We start from the raw sequence: 18416 nt of genomic DNA, 5'->3' as shown, positions 1-18416 counted from the left end.
CCATAGGACCTTCTGATCCTCACCCATGGGACCTTCTGATCCTCACCCATAGGACCTTCTGACCCTCACCCCATAGGACCTTCTGCCCCTCACCCCATGGGACCTTCTGATCCTCACCCATAGGACCTTCTGCCCCTCACCCATGGGACCTTCTGATCCTCACCCATGGGACCTTCTGCCCCTCACCCATAGGACCTTCTGCCCCTCACCCATGGGACCTTCTGCCCCTCACCCCATGGGACCTTCTGCCCCTCACCCATGGGACCTTCTGATCCTCACCCATAGGACCTTCTGACCCTCACCCATAGGACCTTCTGCCCCTCACCCATGGGACCTTCTGCCCCTCACCCATAGGACCTTCTGCCCCTCACCCATGGGACCTTCTGCCCCTCACCCATAGGACCTTCTGACCCTCACCCATGGGACCTTCTGCCCCTCACCCATAGGACCTTCTGCCCCTCACCCATGGGACCTTCTGCCCCTCACCCATGGGACCTTCTGATCCTCACCCATAGGACCTTCTGACCCTCACCCGTGGGACCTTCTGCCCCTCACCCATAGGACCTTCTGCCCCTCACCCCTGGGACCTTCTGACTCACCGAGAAGCTGATCTCCTCCTCCAGGACGCGATCTCCGACCACCTGGAAGGAACAGAGGAGAGTGGTGACATGAGGGGACGACCAAACCCTGGGGAGCTCTGGGGAACACCAGGGGACCTTCTAGGGTGGTCCCATCCCACCACAAATCAACCACCCATGCATCTCCACATCCATCCCTCCATCTCTCCATCCCTCCCTCCGTCCCTCCCTCCGTCCGTGGTTCCGTCCGTGCCGGCGTTCCGGCTCTTCCCACCTGGCAGAAGAGTTGGTGGTTGTCCTCGGAGACGAGCAGGAGGCAGCAGCTCAGGGATTGGGTCTCCTCTCGCAGCTGTGGGGGGACAGAGTCGGAACCCCCCCGGGGACACCCCGTTAACCCTGGGCCCTACTGAGGGTCCCCACAGGGCTGTTCACTCTGGGCCCTACTGAGGGTCCCCACAGGGCTGTTCACTCTGGGCCCTACTGATGGTCCCCACAAGGCTGTTCACTCTGGGCCCTACTGATGGTCCCCACAAGGCTGTTCACTCTGGGCCCTACTGATGGTCCCCACAGGGCTGTTCACTCTGGGCCCTACTGATGGTCCCCACAAGGCTGTTCACTCTGGGCCCTACTGATGGTCCCCACAAGGCTGTTCACTCTGGGCCCTACTGATGGTCCCCACAAGGCTGTTCACTCTGGGCCCTACTGATGGTCCCCACAGGGCTGTTCACTCTGGGCCCTACTGATGGTCCCCACAAGGCTGTTCACTCTGGGCCCTACTGATGGTCCCCACAAGGCTGTTCACTCTGGGCCCTACTGATGGTCCCCACAACGCTGTTCACTCTGGGCCCTACTGATGGTCCCCACAGGGCTATTCACTCTGGGCCCTACTGTTGGTCCCCACAAGGCTGTTCACTCTGGGCCCTACTGATGGTCCCCACAGGGCTGTTCACTCTGGGCCCTACTGATGGTCCCCACAGGGCTGTTCACTCTGGGCCCTACTGAGGGTCCCCACAGGGCTGTTCACTCTGGGCCCTACTGAGGGTCCCCACAAGGCTGTTCACTCTGGGCCCTACTGATGGTCCCCACAAGGCTGTTCACTCTGGGCCCTACTGATGGTCCCCACAGGGCTGTTCACTCTGGGCCCTACTGATGGTCCCCACAGGGCTGTTCACTCTGGGCCCTACTGATGGTCCCCACAAGGCTGTTCACTCTGGGCCCTACTGATGGTCCCCACAGGGCTGTTCACTCTGGGCCCTACTGATGGTCCTCACAGGGCTGTTCACTCTGGGCCCTACTGATGGTCCCCACAGGGCTGTTCACCCTGGGCCCTACTGATGGTCCCCACAGGGCTGTTCACTCTGGGCCCTACTGATGGTCCCCACAGGGCTGTTCACTCTGGGCCCTACTGATGGTCCCCACAGGGCTGTTCACTCTGGGCCCTACTGATGGAGAAGGCTGTTCACTCTGGGCCCTACTGATGGTCCCCACAGGGCTGTTCACTCTGGGCCCTACTGATGGTCCCCACAGGGCTGTTCACTCTGGGCCCTACTGATGGTCCCCACCAGGCTGTTCACTCTGGGCCCTACTGATGGTCCCCACAGGGCTGTTCACTCTGGGCCCTACTGATGGTCCCCACAGGGCTGTTCACTCTGGGCCCTACTGATGGTCCCCACAAGGCTGTTCACTCTGGGCCCTACTGATGGTCCCCACAGGGCTGTTCACTCTGGGCCCTACTGATGGTCCCCACAGGGCTGTTCACTCTGGGCCCTACTGATGGTCCCCACAGGGCTGTTCACTCTGGGCCCTACTGAGGGTCCCCACAGGGCTGTTCACTCTGGGCCCTACTGATGGTCCCCACAGGGCTGTTCACTCTGGGCCCTACTGATGGTCCTCACAGGGCTGTTCACTCTGGGCCCTACTGATGGAGAAGGCTGTTCACTCTGGGCCCTACTGATGGCGAAGGCTGTTCACTCTGGGCCCTACTGATGGAGAAGGTGAGCAGTCGGCGCTCTCGGCTACTCACGTAGTTGATGACCTTGAGCTGCAGGGAGGCGGCGTCCAGGTCGTAGAGCTCACCTGGAGGAGGGGACGATGTCCTCAGCTCTCCGGGTCCACCCACCCCACCCCACCCCACCCTGACCTCACCCCGACCTCACCGCAGAGCTGCAGGATCTTGGAATCCAGGGCGTTGTAGCCGCTTTCCGGAACCTTCTCGGCTTTGGCCAAGGAGGTCTGCGAGGAGCTGGTGGAGAGGCTGACCTGGGGCCACGGCTGCAGCTTCTGCAGGGCCTGAAGGCGCTTGAAGGCCACCACCGTCTGGGGGACACCAAGAGTCCCGGGGGGGTCAGTTCCGACCCCGCGCTCCAAGAGGGATCTTGAGGGGTTGGAGGGAGTCCGGGGAAGGTGAAAGGAGTGGAGAACCCGGGAGGGGTTGGAGAACCCGGGAAGGGGTTGGAGAACCCGGGAAGGGGTTGAGGGACCCGGAGGGGTTTGGTTTGGAGAAGACCGAGGGGAGACCTCATGGCTCTCCTATGGGAAGGAGGTTGTGGGGAGGTGGGAGTTGGTGTCTTCTCCCAAGGAATGAGGGATGGGATGAGAGGAACCACCTCAGGTTCCTCCAGGAGAGGGTGGGGTTGGACATTGGGAGGAGTTCCTTCATGGAAAGGGTGGTGGAACATCATGGAATGGGTTGGGTTGGGTTGGGTTGGGATGGGTTGGGATGGGATGGGATGGGTTGGGATGGGATGGGATGCGTTGGGATGGGATGGGATGGATGGGATGGATGGGATGGATGGGATGGGATGGGATGGATGGGATGGGTTGGGATGGGATGGGATGGGTTGGGATGGGATGGGATGGGTTGGGATGGGTTGGGATGGGATGGGTTGGGATGGGTTGGGATGGGTTGGGATGGGATGGGTTGGGATGGGTTGGGATGGGATGGGATGGGTTGGGATGGGATGGGTTGGGATGGGATGGGATGGGATGGGTTGGGTTGGGATGGGTTGGGATGGGATGGGATGGGATGGGATGGATGGGATGGGTTGGGATGGGATGGGATGGGATGGGATGGGTTGGGATGGGATGGAATGGGTTGGGATGGGATGGAATGGGTTGGGATGGGTTGGGTTGGGATGGGATGGGATGGGATGGGTTGGGTTGGGATGGGTTGGGTTGGGTTGGGTTGGGATGGGATGGGATGGGATGGGTTGGGATGGGATGGGTTGGGATGGGTTGGGTTGGGATGGGATGGGTTGGGATGGGATGGGTTGGGATGGGTTGAGTTGGGTTGGGTTGGGATGGGTTGGGTTGGGATGGGTTGGGATGGGATGGGTTGGGATGGGATGGGTTGGGATGGGTTGGGTTGGGTTGGGATGGGTTGGGATGGGATGGGATGGGATGGGATGGGTTGGGATGGGATGGGATGGGTTGGGATGGGATGGGATGGGATGGGATGGGATGGGATGGGATGGGATGGGATGGGTTGGGATGGGTTGGGATGGATGGGATGGGATGGGATGGGTTGGGATGGGATGGAATGGGTTGGGATGGGATGGAATGGGTTGGGATGGGTTGGGTTGGGATGGGATGGGATGGGATGGGTTGGGTTGGGATGGGTTGGGTTGGGTTGGGTTGGGATGGGATGGGATGGGATGGGTTGGGTTGGGATGGGTTGGGATGGGATGGGTTGGGATGGGATGGGATGGGATGGGTTGGGATGGGATGGGTTGGGATGGGTTGGGTTGGGATGGGATGGGTTGGGATGGGATGGGTTGGGATGGGTTGAGTTGGGTTGGGTTGGGATGGGTTGGGTTGGGATGGGTTGGGATGGGATGGGTTGGGATGGGATGGGTTGGGATGGGTTGGGTTGGGTTGGGATGGGTTGGGATGGGATGGGATGGGATGGGATGGGTTGGGATGGGATGGGATGGGTTGGGATGGGATGGGATGGGATGGGATGGGATGGATGGGATGGGTTGGGATGGGTTGGGATGGATGGGATGGGATGGGATGGGTTGGGATGGGATGGAATGGGTTGGGATGGGATGGGTTGGGTTGGGTTGGGATGGGTTGGGATGGGTTGGGTTGGGTTGGGATGGGATGGGTTGGGATGGGTTGGGATGGGATGGGATGGGTTGGGATGGGATGGGTTGGGTTGGGTTGGGTTGGGTTGGGTTGGGTTGGGATGGGATGGGTTGGGTTGGGATGGGATGGGATGGGATGGGTTGGGATGGGATGGGATGGGTTGGGATGGGTTGGGATGGGATGGGATGGGTTGGGATGGGATGGGTTGAGTTGGGTTGAGTTGGGTTGAGTTGGGTTGGAAGGGACCTCCAAGCCCATCCAGATCCGTGGGCAGAGACACCTCCCACAGGATCTGGTTGCTCCGCGCTCCATCCAACGTGGCCTTCAACCCCTCCAGGGATGGGATGAAGCTTCCCGGAGGCGCTGCCGGAGTCTCCATCCCTGGAGGGGTTCAGAGTCCACGCGGCCGCGGTTTGGTCGGCGCCTTCGTGTTGATGGGCTGTGTGACCTTGGAGGTCTTCTCCAACCTCCACGACCCCGGGATTCTCCAAGGTGGGCCTCGGGGCAGGCGGTGGAGGGTCCCCGGGCGCCGTCCGGAGGCACTCACGTGTCTCTCCAAGGAGCGCAGGTTCTGCTCGTCGGCGTCGCTCAGTTGACCGCAGTGGACCTGCGGGAGGTGGGGGGTGAGGACCGTGTCCGGGCGGTGTCCGGACCCTCCGGAGCTCAGCCCACGGCCCCGCGCTCACCAAGATGACGCAAACCACCGTCCCACTCTCCTTGTCCACCACCGGGATGATGAGGACTGCCAGGGGGGAGAAGGTTGGTCCTTCCGTCCGTCTGTCCGTCCACACATCCATCCACCTTCTCATCCCTCCCTCCATCCCTCCCTCCCTCCCTCCATCCCTCCATCCCTCCATCCTCCATCCCTCCATCCTCCATCCTCCATCCTCCATCCCTCCATCCCTCCCTCCCTCCCTCCATCCCTCCATCCCTCCATCCCTCCATCCCTCCCTCCATCCTCCATCCTCCATCCTCCATCCTCCATCCTCCCTCCTCCATCCTCCATCCCTCCATCCTCCATCCTCCATCCTCCATCCCTCCATCCTCCATCCTCCATCCCTCCATCCCTCCATCCTCCCTCCCTCCATCCTCCCTCCCTCCCTCCCTCCCTCCCTCCCTCCATCCCTCCCTCCATCCCTCCCTCCATCCCTCCATCCCTCCATCCCTCCCTCCCTCCCTCCCTCCATCCCTCCCTCCATCCCTCCCTCCCTCCCTCCATCCCTCCCTCCCTCCCTCCCTCCATCCCTCCATCCCTCCATCCCTCCCTCCCTCCCTCCCTCCCTCCATCCCTCCATCCCTCCATCCCTCCCTCCATCCCTCCATCCCTCCATCCCTCCCTCCATCCCTCCCTCCATCCCTCCCTCCGTCTCCATTATTCCCACCCTGTGTTCCGGGGGCGATGGGCGCCACGAGGTCCCCCAGGTGGGAGTCGGGGAGATCGCTGGGAAGGAGTCCCCCACATTCCAAACGCTTCTGACGCCGCACAGCGTCCCTGGAGGAAACGGAGAGGGAGATGGGGATGGAGATGGGGATGGGGATGGGGATGGGGATGGGGATGGGGATGGAGATGGGGATGGAGATGGAGATGGGGATGGGGATGGGGATGGAGATGGGGATGGGGATGGGGATGGGGATGGAGATGGAGATGGAGATGGAGATGGGGATGGAGATGGAGATGGAGATGGGGATGGGGATGGAGATGGGGATGGAGATGGAGATGGGGATGGAGATGGGGATGGGGATGGGGATGGGGATGGGGATGGAGATGGGGATGGGGGTGGGGATGGGGATGGGGATGGGGATGGAGATGGGGATGGAGATGGGGATGGGGATGGAGATGGAGATGGGGATGGGGATGGGGATGGAGATGGGGATGGAGATGGAGATGGGGATGGAGATGGGGATGGGGATGGGGATGGGGATGGGGATGGAGATGGGGATGGGGATGGAGATGGAGATGGAGATGGGGATGGAGATGGAGATGGAGATGGGGATGGAGATGGGGATGGGGATGGGGATGGGGATGGAGATGGAGATGGGGATGGAGATGGGGATGGGGATGGGGATGGGGATGGGGATGGAGATGGGGATGGAGATGGGGATGGAGATGGGGATGGAGATGGGGATGGAGATGGAGATGGAGATGGGGATGGAGATGGGGATGGGGATGGGGATGGGGATGGAGATGGAGATGGGGATGGAGATGGGGATGGGGATGGGGATGGGGATGGGGATGGAGATGGGGATGGGGATGGGGATGGGGATGGAGATGGGGATGGAGATGGAGATGGAGATGGGGATGGGGATGGGGATGGAGATGGAGATGGGGATGGGGATGGGGATGGAGATGGGGATGGAGATGGAGATGGGGATGGAGATGGGGATGGGGATGGGGATGGGGATGGGGATGGAGATGGGGATGGGGATGGGGATGGAGATGGGGATGGAGATGGGGATGGAGATGGAGATGGGGATGGAGATGGAGATGGAGATGGAGATGGAGATGGAGATGGGGATGGAGATGGGGATGGGGATGGGGATGGGGATGGAGATGGGGATGGAGATGGGGATGGGGATGGAGATGGGGATGGAGATGGAGATGGAGATGGGGATGGAGATGGGGATGGGGATGGGGATGGGGATGGAGATGGAGATGGGGATGGAGATGGGGATGGGGATGGGGATGGGGATGGGGATGGAGATGGGGATGGGGATGGGGATGGAGATGGAGATGGAGATGGGGATGGAGATGGGGATGGGGATGGGGATGGGGATGGAGATGGGGATGGAGATGGAGATGGAGATGGGGATGGAGATGGAGATGGAGATGGGGATGGAGATGGAGATGGAGATGGGGATGGGGATGGAGATGGAGATGGAGATGGAGATGGGGATGGGGATGGGGATGGGGATGGGGATGGAGATGGGGATGGAGATGGGGATGGAGATGGGGATGGAGATGGGGATGGGGATGGAGATGGGGATGGAGATGGGGATGGGGATGGGGATGGAGATGGGGATGGAGATGGGGATGGAGATGGGGATGGGGATGGAGATGGGGATGGAGATGGGGATGGGGATGGGATGGGATGGGATGGGATGGGATGGGATGGGATGGGATGGGATGGGATGGATGGGATGGGATGGGATGGATGGGATGGAGATGGATGGACGGATGCTCTCCTCACCGCAGTTTGCCGTGCTGGGGCAGCTCATGGGGAGGGTCGTGGCAGCTCAGCCGCGTGTCCCCATCCAACAGATAGAGGTGGAGCTGCTCCTGCGGGAACACCATCAGCCCCATGGCCACCATCCCCCATGGCCACCATTAGCCCCATGGCCACCATCCCCCATGGCCACCATCCCCCCATGGCCACCATTAGCCCCATGGCCACCATCCCCCATGGCCACCATTAGCCCCATGGCCACCATCAGCCCATGGCCACCATCCCCCATGGCCACCATCCCCATGGCCACCATCCCCCCATGGCCACCATTAGCCCCATGGCCACCATCAGCCCCATGGCCACCATAGCCCCATGGCCACCATCCCCATGGCCACCATCCCCCATGGCCACCATCTCCCCATGGCCACCATCCCCCATGGCCACCATCCCCATGGCCATCATCCCCATGGCCACCATTAGCCCCATGGCCACCATAGCCCCATGGCCACCATCCCCATGGCCACCATCCCCCATGGCCACCATCTCCCCATGGCCACCATCCCCCATGGCCACCATCCCCCATGGCCACCATCCCCCCATGGCCACCATCCCCCATGGCCACCATCGCCCCATGGCCACCATTAGCCCCATGGCCACCATTAGCCCCATGGCCACCATCCCCCATGGCCACCATTAGCCCCATGGCCACCATCCCCCCATGGCCACCATTACCCCCACAGCCCCCAGTGGCCCAGGGGCCCCCACTAGCCCGGTGGCTACCAGGCGGTGGCCACTTACCAGGCGCGGCAGTAGCCCCTCGAGGCCGCGGCGCAGAGCGTCGCGCAGCCCTCCCGCGTCCAGCGCCGCCCCCAGGGCCAGCAGGGCCTCCTGCCAGAGAGCCACGCTAGCCACCAGCCCCTGGGGTAGCCACACCAGCGACGGTGCTAGCCACAACGCCCCCAGGGCTAGCCACGGCACCCCAGTGCTAGCCGTGGCACCCCCAGTGCTAGCCATGGCACCCTCAATGGTAGCCACACCACCCTCAGTGCTAGCCACGCCCCCCCAGTGCTAGCCACGCCCCCCCCAAGCTAGCCAGAGCACCCCAGGGCTAACCATGGCACCCCCAGTGCTAGCCACAGCACCCTCAGTGCTAGCCACGCACCCCCCAGCGCTAGCCACGGCATGCCAGTGCTAGCCATGGCACCTTCAGCACTAGCCACAGCACCCTCAGCACTAGCCATGGCACCCTCAATGCTAGCCACGCCCCCCCAGTGCTAGCCACGCCCCCCTCAGCGCTAGCCACAGCACCCCAGGGCTAGCCACACACCCCCAAGGCTAGATACAGCACCCTCAGTGGTAGCCACACCAGCCCCAGTGCTAGCCACGGTACCCCAGTGCTAGCCACAGCACCCTCAATGGTAGCCACGGCACCCTCAGTGTTAGCCATGGCACCCTCAATGGTAGCCATCCCCCCCAGTGCTAGCCACAGCAATGTCTTCACTAGCCACAGTACCCCAGTGCTAGCCACAGCAGCAACAGTGGTAGCCACAACGCCCCCAGGGCTAGCCACGGCACCCCAGTGCTAGCAACACCAGCAACGGTGCTAGCCACAACGCCCCCAGGGCTAGCCACGGCACCCCAGGGCTAGCCACACCAGCAATAGTGGTAGCCACAACACCCCCAGGGCTAGCCATGGCACCCCAGTGCTAGCCACACCAGCAACAGTGGTAGCCACAATGCCCCAAGTGCTAGCCACGGCACCCCAGTGCTAGCCGTGGCACCCCCAGTGCTAGCCATGGCACCCTCAATGGTAGCCACACCACCCTCAGTGCTAGCCACGCCCCCCCCAGTGCTAGCCACGTCACCCCCAAAGCTAGCCAGAGCACCCTCAGCGCTAGCCACAGCACCCTAGGGCTAACCATGGCACCCCAGTGCTAGCCACACCAGCAATAGTGGTAGCCACAACACCCCCAGGGCTAGCCATGGCACCCCAGTGCTAGCCACACCAGCAACAGTGGTAGCCACAACGCCCCCAGGGCTAGCCACGGCACTCCAGTGCTAGCCACACCAGCAACAGTGGTAGCCACAACGCCCCCAGGGCTAGCCACGGCACTCCAGTGCTAGCCACACCAGCAACAGTGCTAGCCACACCATTAAAAGTGATAGCCACAATGCCCCCAGGGCTAGCCACGGCCCCCCAGTGCTAGCTGCACCAGCAACGGTGGTAGCCACAACGCCCTCAGGGCTAGCCACGGCACTCCAGTGCTAGCCACACCAGCAACAGTGGTAGCCACAACACCCCCAGGGCTAGCCACGGCACGCCCAAGGCTAGATACAGCACCCCCAATACCTGCCATGGTACCCCCAGTGCTAGCCACAGCACCCCCAGTGCTAGCCACGCCCCCCCAGTGCTAGCCACGGTCCTCCCAGTGCTAGCCACGGTCCTCCCAGTGCTAGCCACGACACCCTCAGCACTAGCCACAGCACCCCAGTGCTAGCCACGCCCCCCCAATGCTAGCCACGGCCCCCCCAGTGTTAGCCATGGCACCCTCAGTGGTAGCCACAGCACCCTTAATGCTAGCCACACCACCCTCAGTGCTAGCCACAGCTCCCCCCAGTGCCAGCCACACCAGCCCCAGTGCTAGCCATGGCCTCCCCAGTGCTAGCCACCCCCATCCCTTCAGTGCTAGCCACGGCCCCCCCAATGCTAGCCACCTCCCCCCAGTGGGTTACTGGGAGACTTGGAGACTGGGCTACTGGGAGACTGGGATAGTGGGATCCTGGGATAGAGGGAGACCGGGATACTGGGAATACTGGGATAGTGGGATCCTGGGATGGACGGTTACTGGGATGGATGGATGGATGGATGGATGGATGGATGGATGGATGGATCCTGGGATGGACGGATGGTTCCTGGGATGGATGGATGGATGGATGGATGGATGGATGGATGGATGGATGGATGGATCCTGGGATGGACGGATGGTTCCTGGGATGGATGGATGGATGGATCCTGGGATGGATGGATGGATCCTGGGATGGATGGATGGATGGATCCTGGGATGGATGGATGGATGGATGGATGGATCCTGGGATGGATGGATGGATCCTGGGATGGATGGATGGATGGATGGATGGATGGATGGATCCTGGGATGGATGGATGGATGGATGGATGGATGGATGGATGGATGGATCCTGGCTGGCTGGGTGGCTCCTGGGATGGATGGATGGATGGATCCTGGGATGGATGGATGGATGGATGGATCCTGGGATGGATGGATGGATGGATGGATGGATGGATGGATCCTGGGATGGATGGATGGATGGATGGACGGATGGATGGATGGATGGATGGATCCTGGGATGGATGGATGGATGGATGGATCCTGGGATGGATGGATGGATGGATGGATGGATGGATGGATGGATGGATCCTGGGATGGATGGATGGATGGATGGATGGACGGATGGATGGATGGATGGATGGATGGATCCTGGGATGGATGGATGGATGGATGGATCCTGGGATGGATGGATGGATGGATGGATGGATGGATGGATCCTGGGATGGATGGATGGATGGATGGATGGATGGATGGATGGATGGATCCTGGGATGGATGGATGGATGGATGGATGGATGGATCCTGGAATGGATCCTGGGATGGCTGGATGGATGGATCCTGGGATGGCTGGCTGGCTGGATCCTGGCTGGCCGGGTGGCTCCTGGGATGGATGGATGGATGGATGGATGGATGGATGGATGGATCCTGGGATGGATGGATGGATGGATGGATGGATGGATGGATGGATCCTGGAATGGATCCTGGGATGGCTGGATGGATGGTTCCTGGGATGGATGGCTGGATGGATGGATGGATGGATGGATCCTGGGATGGATGGATGGATGGATGGATGGATGGATGGATGGATCCTGGGATGGATGGATGGATGGATGGATGGATGGATGGATCCTGGGATGGATGGATGGATGGATGGATGGATGGATGGATGGATGGATCCTGGCTGGCTGGGTGGCTCCTGGGATGGATGGATGGATGGATGGATGGATCCTGGGATGGATGGATGGATGGATGGACGGATGGATGGATGGATGGATCCTGGCTGGCTCCTGGCCGGGTGGCTCCTGGGCCGCTGTTGTGCCGCCGGCTGCGGCGCTGCCGAGGGCGCGGGTTGCTCTCCGACAGCGCTGCGGCTCCAGTCGCCGAATCCACTGGAGACACACGCACTGTAGAGAACAGCCCCGCCAACGCCGTCCCAACGCCGCACACGGATCCCGGAGCGCGGGGACACGGGGACACGGACGCGTGGACCTCTGTATCCATAGCCTTCTGTCCCTCTGTCCCTCTGTCCCTCTGTCCCCCTGACCCTCTGTCCCCATGTCCTTCTGTCCCCATGTCCTTCTCTCCCTCTGTCCCCACATCCCTCTGTCCCCTCTGTCCCTCTGTCCCCATGTCCTTCTCTCCCTCTGTCCCTCTGTCCCCTCTGTCCCTCTGTATCCATATCCTTCTTTCTCTCTGTCCCTCTGTCCCCATGTCCCTCTGTATCCATATCCTTCTGTCTCCATGTCCTTCTCTCCCTCTGTCCCTCTGTCCCCATGATCCTCTGTCCCTCTGTCCCCTCTGTCCCTCTGTATCCATATCCTTCTGTCCCTCTGTCCCTCTGTCCCTCTGTCCACTCTGGCCCCATGTTCCTCTGTCCCCATCCCTCTCTCCCTGTCCCCCTGTCCCTCTGTCGCTCTGTCCCTCTGTCCCTCTGTCCTTCTGTCCCTCTGTCCCTGTGTCCTTGCTGTCCCTCTGTCCCTCTGTCCCTCTATCCCTCTGTCCCTCTATCCCTCTGTCCCCCTGTCCCTCCGTCCCTCCGTCCCTCTGTCCCTGCTGTCCCTGTGTCCCCCTGTCCCTCTGTCCCCCTGTCCCTCTGTCCCTCCATCCCTCTGTCCCTCTGTCCCCTCAGTCTCTCTGTCCCTGATGTCCCTCTGTCCCTCTGTCCCTCCATCCCTCTGTCCCTCTGTCCCTCTGTCCCTCCATCCCTCTGTCCCGCTGTCCCCCTGTCCCTCTGTCCCCTCAGTCCCTCTGTCCCTCTGTTCCTGTGTCCCTCTGTCCCTCTCTCCCTCTGTCCCTCTCTCCCTCTGTCCTTCTCTCCCTCTGTCCCTCTGTCCTTGCTGTCCCCGTGTCCCTCTGTCCCCCTGTCCCCCTGTCCCCCTGTCCCTCTGTCCCTCTGTCCCCCTGTCCCTCTGTCCCTCTGTCCCTGTGTCCCTCTGTCCCCCTGTCCCCCTGTCCCCCTGTCCCTCTGTCCCCCTGTCCCCCTGTCCCTCTGTCCCTCTGTCCCCCTGTCCCCCTGTCCCCCCGTCCCTCTGTCCCCCTGTCCCTCTGTCCCCCTGGCTGTGGGGATGGACAGGTGGCAGTTGGATGCAGGAATGCCGGAGGGGGTGGAGGGGGGGATGGAATGTGTGTCCCATCCTGGAGGGGGCAAAGCTGCCGGAGCCAAAATAAACATCACGGGGGGAAAAGGGGGGGAGGAAAGGGGTGCGGGGAGGGGAGGGGACCCCACTCATCCCACTCATCCCACTCATCCCACTCATCCCACTCATCCCTCTCATCCCACTCATCCCACTCATCCCACTCATCCCACTCATCCTCCTCATCCCACCCATCCTCCTCATCCCACCCATCCCGCTTTTCCTGCTCTTCCCACTCATCCCATTTATCGCTCTCTTCCCACTCCTCCCATTTATCACTCCCATCCCTCTCATCCCATTTACCCCATTTATCCCTCTCATCCCACTCATCCCATTTATCCCTCTCATCCCCCTCATCCCCCTCATCCCACTCATCCCATTCATCCCCCTCATCCCACTCATCCCCCTCATCCCTCTCATCCCACTCATCCCTCTCATCCCTCCCATCCCTCTCATCCCATTTATCCCTCCCATCCCACTCATCCCTCTCATCCCTCTCATCCCTCTCATCCCATTTATCCCTCCCATCCCATTTATCCCTCTCATCCCATTTATCCCTCTCATCCCATTTATCCCTCCCATCCCGCTCATCCCTCTCATCCCATTCATCCCTCTCATCCCATTTATCCCTCTCATCCCATTTATCCCTCCCATCCCGCTCATCCCTCTCATCCCATTCATCCCTCTCATCCCATTTATCCCTCTCATCCCATTTATCCCTCTCATCCCCCTCATCCCTCTCATCCCCTTCATCCCTCCCATCCCATTTATCCCTCTGATCCCTCTCATCCCTCCCATCCCTCTCATCCCTCTCATCCCATTTATCCCTCCCATCCCATTTATCCCTCTCATCCCATTTATCCCTCTCATCCCTCTCATCCCATTTATCCCATTTATCCCTCTCATCCCATTTATCCCTCTCATCCCTCTCATCCCATTTATCCCTCTCATCCCCCTCATCCCTCTCATCCCTCTCATCCCATTTATCCCTCTCATCCCTCTCATCCCTCTCATCCCATTTATCCCTCTCATCCCTCTCATCCCCTTCATCCCTCTCATCCCTCTCATCCCTCTCATCCCACTCATCCCATTTATCCCTCCCATCCCTCTCATCCCATTTATCCCTCCCATCCCTCTCATCCCTCTCATCCCTCTCATCCCTCTCATCCCTCCCATCCCATTTATCCCTCTCATCCCATTTATCCCTCCCATCCCTCTCATCCCTCTCATCCCATTTATCCCTCCCATCCCTCTCATCCCTCTCATCCCTCTCATCCCATTTATCCCTCCCATCCCTCTCATCCCTCTCATCCCATTTATCCCTCCCATCCCTCTCATCCCTCTCATCCCTCTCATCCCTCTCATCCCACTCATCCCATTTATCCCTCTCATCCCTCTCATCCCTCTCATCCCATTTACCCCATTTATCCCTCCCATCCCTCTGATCCCATTTATCCCTCTGATCCCGCTGATCCCTCTGCTCCTTCCGAGGACGCTCTGGAGCTGCAGTTGCTCTTCCCGCCGCGTCCCTCGGCTCTTGGCCGGGAGCCAACGGCGCAGCCGGAGACGATATATCCCATTTTTTTTTTTGGTCTATCCATAAATAGCTTTTCCCGCTGTCCTCGCTCCGCTCCGATCCCGCCGGGGGCCCCACGGGAACCTCTGCTGATTCCTGTTCTTCCATGACCCTACGGAGCAGCGACGCCCTCGGAGCCCGGAGAGAGCGCGGAGACACCGAGGAACACACATCCATGGATCCGGGGTTGGGATGGGGAATGGGAGATGGGGAAACTGAGGCACAGGACCCCACGCTGGGGAAACTGAGGCACGGAAAGGAGTCAGTGGTACCCACACCCGGGAGCATTCGGCTCTGAGAGGGATGGGGGGGACCCTAAAGTGGGTGCAAAGGGGAAACTGAGGCACAGGACCCCACGCTGGGGAAACTGAGGCACGGAAAGGAGTCAGTGGTACCCACACCCGGCAGCATTCGGCTCTGAGAGGGATGGGGGGGACCCCAAAGTAGGTACAAAAGGGGAAACTGAGGCACAGGACCCCACGCTGGGGAAACTGAGGCACGGAAAGGAGTCAGTGGTACCCACACCCGGGAGCATTTGGCTCTGAGAGGGATGGGGGGGAACCTAAAGTAGGTGCAAAAGGGGAAACTGAGGCACAGGACCCTACACTGGGGAAACTGAGGCACAGAAAGGAGTCAGTGGTACCCACACCCGGCAGCATTCGGCTCTGAGAGGGATGGGGGGGACCCTAAAGTAGGTGCAAAGGGGAAACTGAGGCACAGGACCCCACGCTGGGGAAACTGAGGCACAGAAAGGAGTCAGTGGTACCCACACCCGGCAGCATTCGGCTCTGAGAGGGATGGGGGGGACTCTAAAGTAGGTACAAAGGGGAAACTGAGGCACAGGACCCCACGCTGGGGAAACTGAGGCACAGAAAGGAGTCAGTGGTACCCACACCTGGCAGCATTCGGCTCTGAGAGAGATGGGGGGGACCCCTAAAGTAGGTACAAAGGGGAAACTGAGGCACAGGACCCCACGCTGGGGAAACTGAGGCACGGAAAGGAGTCAGTGGTACCCCACACCCGGCAGCATTCGGCTCTGAGAGGGATGGGGGGGACCCTAAAATAGGTGTAAAGGGGAAACTGAGGCACAGGACCCCACGCTGGGGAAACTGAGGCACGGAAAGGAGTCAGTGGTACCCACACCCGGGAGCATTCGGCTCTGAGAGAGATGGGGGGGACCCCCAAAGTAGGTGTAAAGGGGAAACTGAGGCACAGGATCCCACGCTGGGGAAACTGAGGCACAAAAAGGAGTCAGTGGTACCCACACCCGGGAGCATTCGGCTCTGAGTGGGATGGGGGGGACCCCAAAGTAGGTACAAAGGGGAAACTGAGGCACAGGACCCCACGCTGGGGAAACTGAGGCACGGAAAGGAGTCAGTGGTACCCCACACCCTGGAGCATTCGGCTCTGAGAGGGATGGGGGGGACCCCCAAAGTAGGTACAAAGGGGAAACTGAGGCACAGGACCCCACGCTGGGGAAACTGAGGCACGGAAAGGAGTCAGTGGTACCCACACCCCGGAGCATTCGGCTCTGAGAGGGATGGGGGGGACCCTAAAGTAGGTACAAAGGGGAAACTGAGGCACAGGACCCCACGCTGGGGAAACTGAGGCACAGAAAGGAGTCAGTGGTACCCACACCCGGCAGCATTCGGCTCTGAGAGGGATGGGGGGGACCCCTAAAGTAGGTGTAAAGGGGAAACTGAGGCACAGGACCCCACGCTGGGGAAACTGAGGCACAAAAAGGAGTCAGTGGTACCCACACCCGGGAGCATTCGGCTCTGAGAGGGATGGGGGGGACCCCAAAGTAGGTACAAAGGGGAAACTGAGGCACAGGACCCCACGCTGGGGAAACTGAGGCACGGAAAGGAGTCAGTGGTACCCACACCCGGGAGCATTCGGCTCTGAGAGGGATGGGGGGGACCCCCAAAGTAGGTGCAAAAGGGGAAACTGAGGCACAGGACCCCACGCTGGGGAAACTGAGGCACAGAAAGGAGTCAGTGGTACCCACACCCGGCAGCATTCGGCTCTGAGAGGGATTGGGGGGACCCCCAAAGTAGGTGCAAAAGGGGAAACTGAGGCACAGGACCCCACGCTGGGGAAACTGAGGCACGGAAAGGAGTCAGTGGTACCCACACCCCGGAGCATTCGGCTCTGAGAGAGATGGGGGGGACCCCCAAAGTAGGTACAAAGGGGAAACTGAGGCACAGGACCCCACGCTGGGGAAACTGAGGCACGGAAAGGAGTCAGTGGTGCCCACACCCGGGAGCATTCGGCTCTGAGAGGGATGGGGGGACCCTAAAGTAGGTGCAAAAGGGGAAACTGAGGCACAGGACCCCACGCTGGGGAAACTGAGGCACGGAAAGGAGTCAGTGGTACCCACACCCCGGCAGCATTCGGCTCTGAGAGGGATGGGGGGGACCCCCAAAGTAGGTACAAAGGGGAAACTGAGGCACAGGACCCCACGCTGGGGAAACTGAGGCACGGAAAGGACTCAGTGTTACCCACACCCGGCAGCATTCGGCTCTGAGAGGGATGGGGGGGACCCTAAAGTGAGTGCAAAGGGGAAACTGAGGCACAGGACCCCACGCTGGGGAAACTGAGGCACGGAAAGGAGTCAGTGGTACCCACACCCGGGAGCATTCGGCTCTGAGAGGGATGGGGGGGACCTCAAAGTAGGTACAAAGGGGAAACTGAGGCACAGGACCCCACGCTGGGGAAACTGAGGCTCGGAAAGGAGTCAGTGGTACCCACACCCGGCAGCATTCGGCTCTGAGAGGGATGGGGGGGACCCCCAAAGTAGGTGCAAAAGGGGAAACTGAGGCACAGGACCCCACGCTGGGGAAACTGAGGCACGGAAAGGAGTCAGTGGTACCCACACCCCGGAGCATTCAGCTCTGAGAGGGATGGGGGGGACCCTAAAGTAGGTACAAAGGGGAAACTGAGGCACAGGACCCCACGCTGGGGAAACTGAGGCACGGAAGGAGAGGCAATGTGTTTTCCAACCCCACCCTTTCCAGCTCCGTCGGAGCTCATCTCCTTCTCCTCCCCCTCTTCCGCAGGATCGGATCCCCCCGGGAGTGAGAGGGAAAGGAGCCCAATGAATTCTCTTAAGTGGATTAAAGGCCTTAATGGTGGGTGAGCGATGACCTTCGGAACGGGGGCGGACATCGCTCCGTCTGCACAGCTTCACCCTCCGAGCAGAGGGACTTCAATCCAATTAAAGCATCCGAGATGCCGAGGAGGAAGATCTGGGATGGAGACTCCACCGCTGAACCATCTCTGAGAACCTCATCTCCTGATCCCCTCTGGGATGGAGACTCCACCGCTGAACCATCTCTGAGAACCTCATCTCCTGAACCCCTCTGGGATGGAGACTCCACCGCTGAACCATCTCTGAGAACCTCATCTCCTGATCCCCTCTGGGATGGAGACTCCACCGCTGAACCATCTCTGAGAACCTCATCTCCTGATCCCCTCTGGGATGGAGACTCCACCACTGAACCATCTCTGAGAACCTCATCTCCTGAACCCC

At 60.7% G+C, this 18416-nt stretch overlaps 1 protein-coding gene across 1 annotated transcript in view; it reads right to left on the bottom strand.

Moving 5' to 3' along the window:
• Positions 1–18416, bottom strand: part of PDE2A (phosphodiesterase 2A) — a 144786-nt gene that overhangs the window by 28870 nt on the left and 97500 nt on the right. Inside the window, exons 3-11 of the mRNA XM_054079289.1 lie at positions 8627–8716; positions 7853–7941; positions 6047–6156; positions 5351–5406; positions 5212–5271; positions 2735–2894; positions 2602–2654; positions 853–927; positions 600–641 (exon numbers count right to left, since the gene is read on the bottom strand). Of these exons, the coding sequence (XP_053935264.1) occupies positions 600–641; positions 853–927; positions 2602–2654; positions 2735–2894; positions 5212–5271; positions 5351–5406; positions 6047–6156; positions 7853–7941; positions 8627–8716 (735 nt within the window). The remainder of the gene's footprint in view (positions 1–599; positions 642–852; positions 928–2601; positions 2655–2734; positions 2895–5211; positions 5272–5350; positions 5407–6046; positions 6157–7852; positions 7942–8626; positions 8717–18416) is intronic.

This window comes from Cuculus canorus, chromosome 1, assembly GCF_017976375.1.
Source record: "Cuculus canorus isolate bCucCan1 chromosome 1, bCucCan1.pri, whole genome shotgun sequence".
Taxonomy (NCBI): Eukaryota; Metazoa; Chordata; class Aves; order Cuculiformes; family Cuculidae; genus Cuculus; species Cuculus canorus.
Note: the sequence above shows the minus strand (reverse complement) of the source record. Positions and strands in the feature narration are given on the sequence as shown.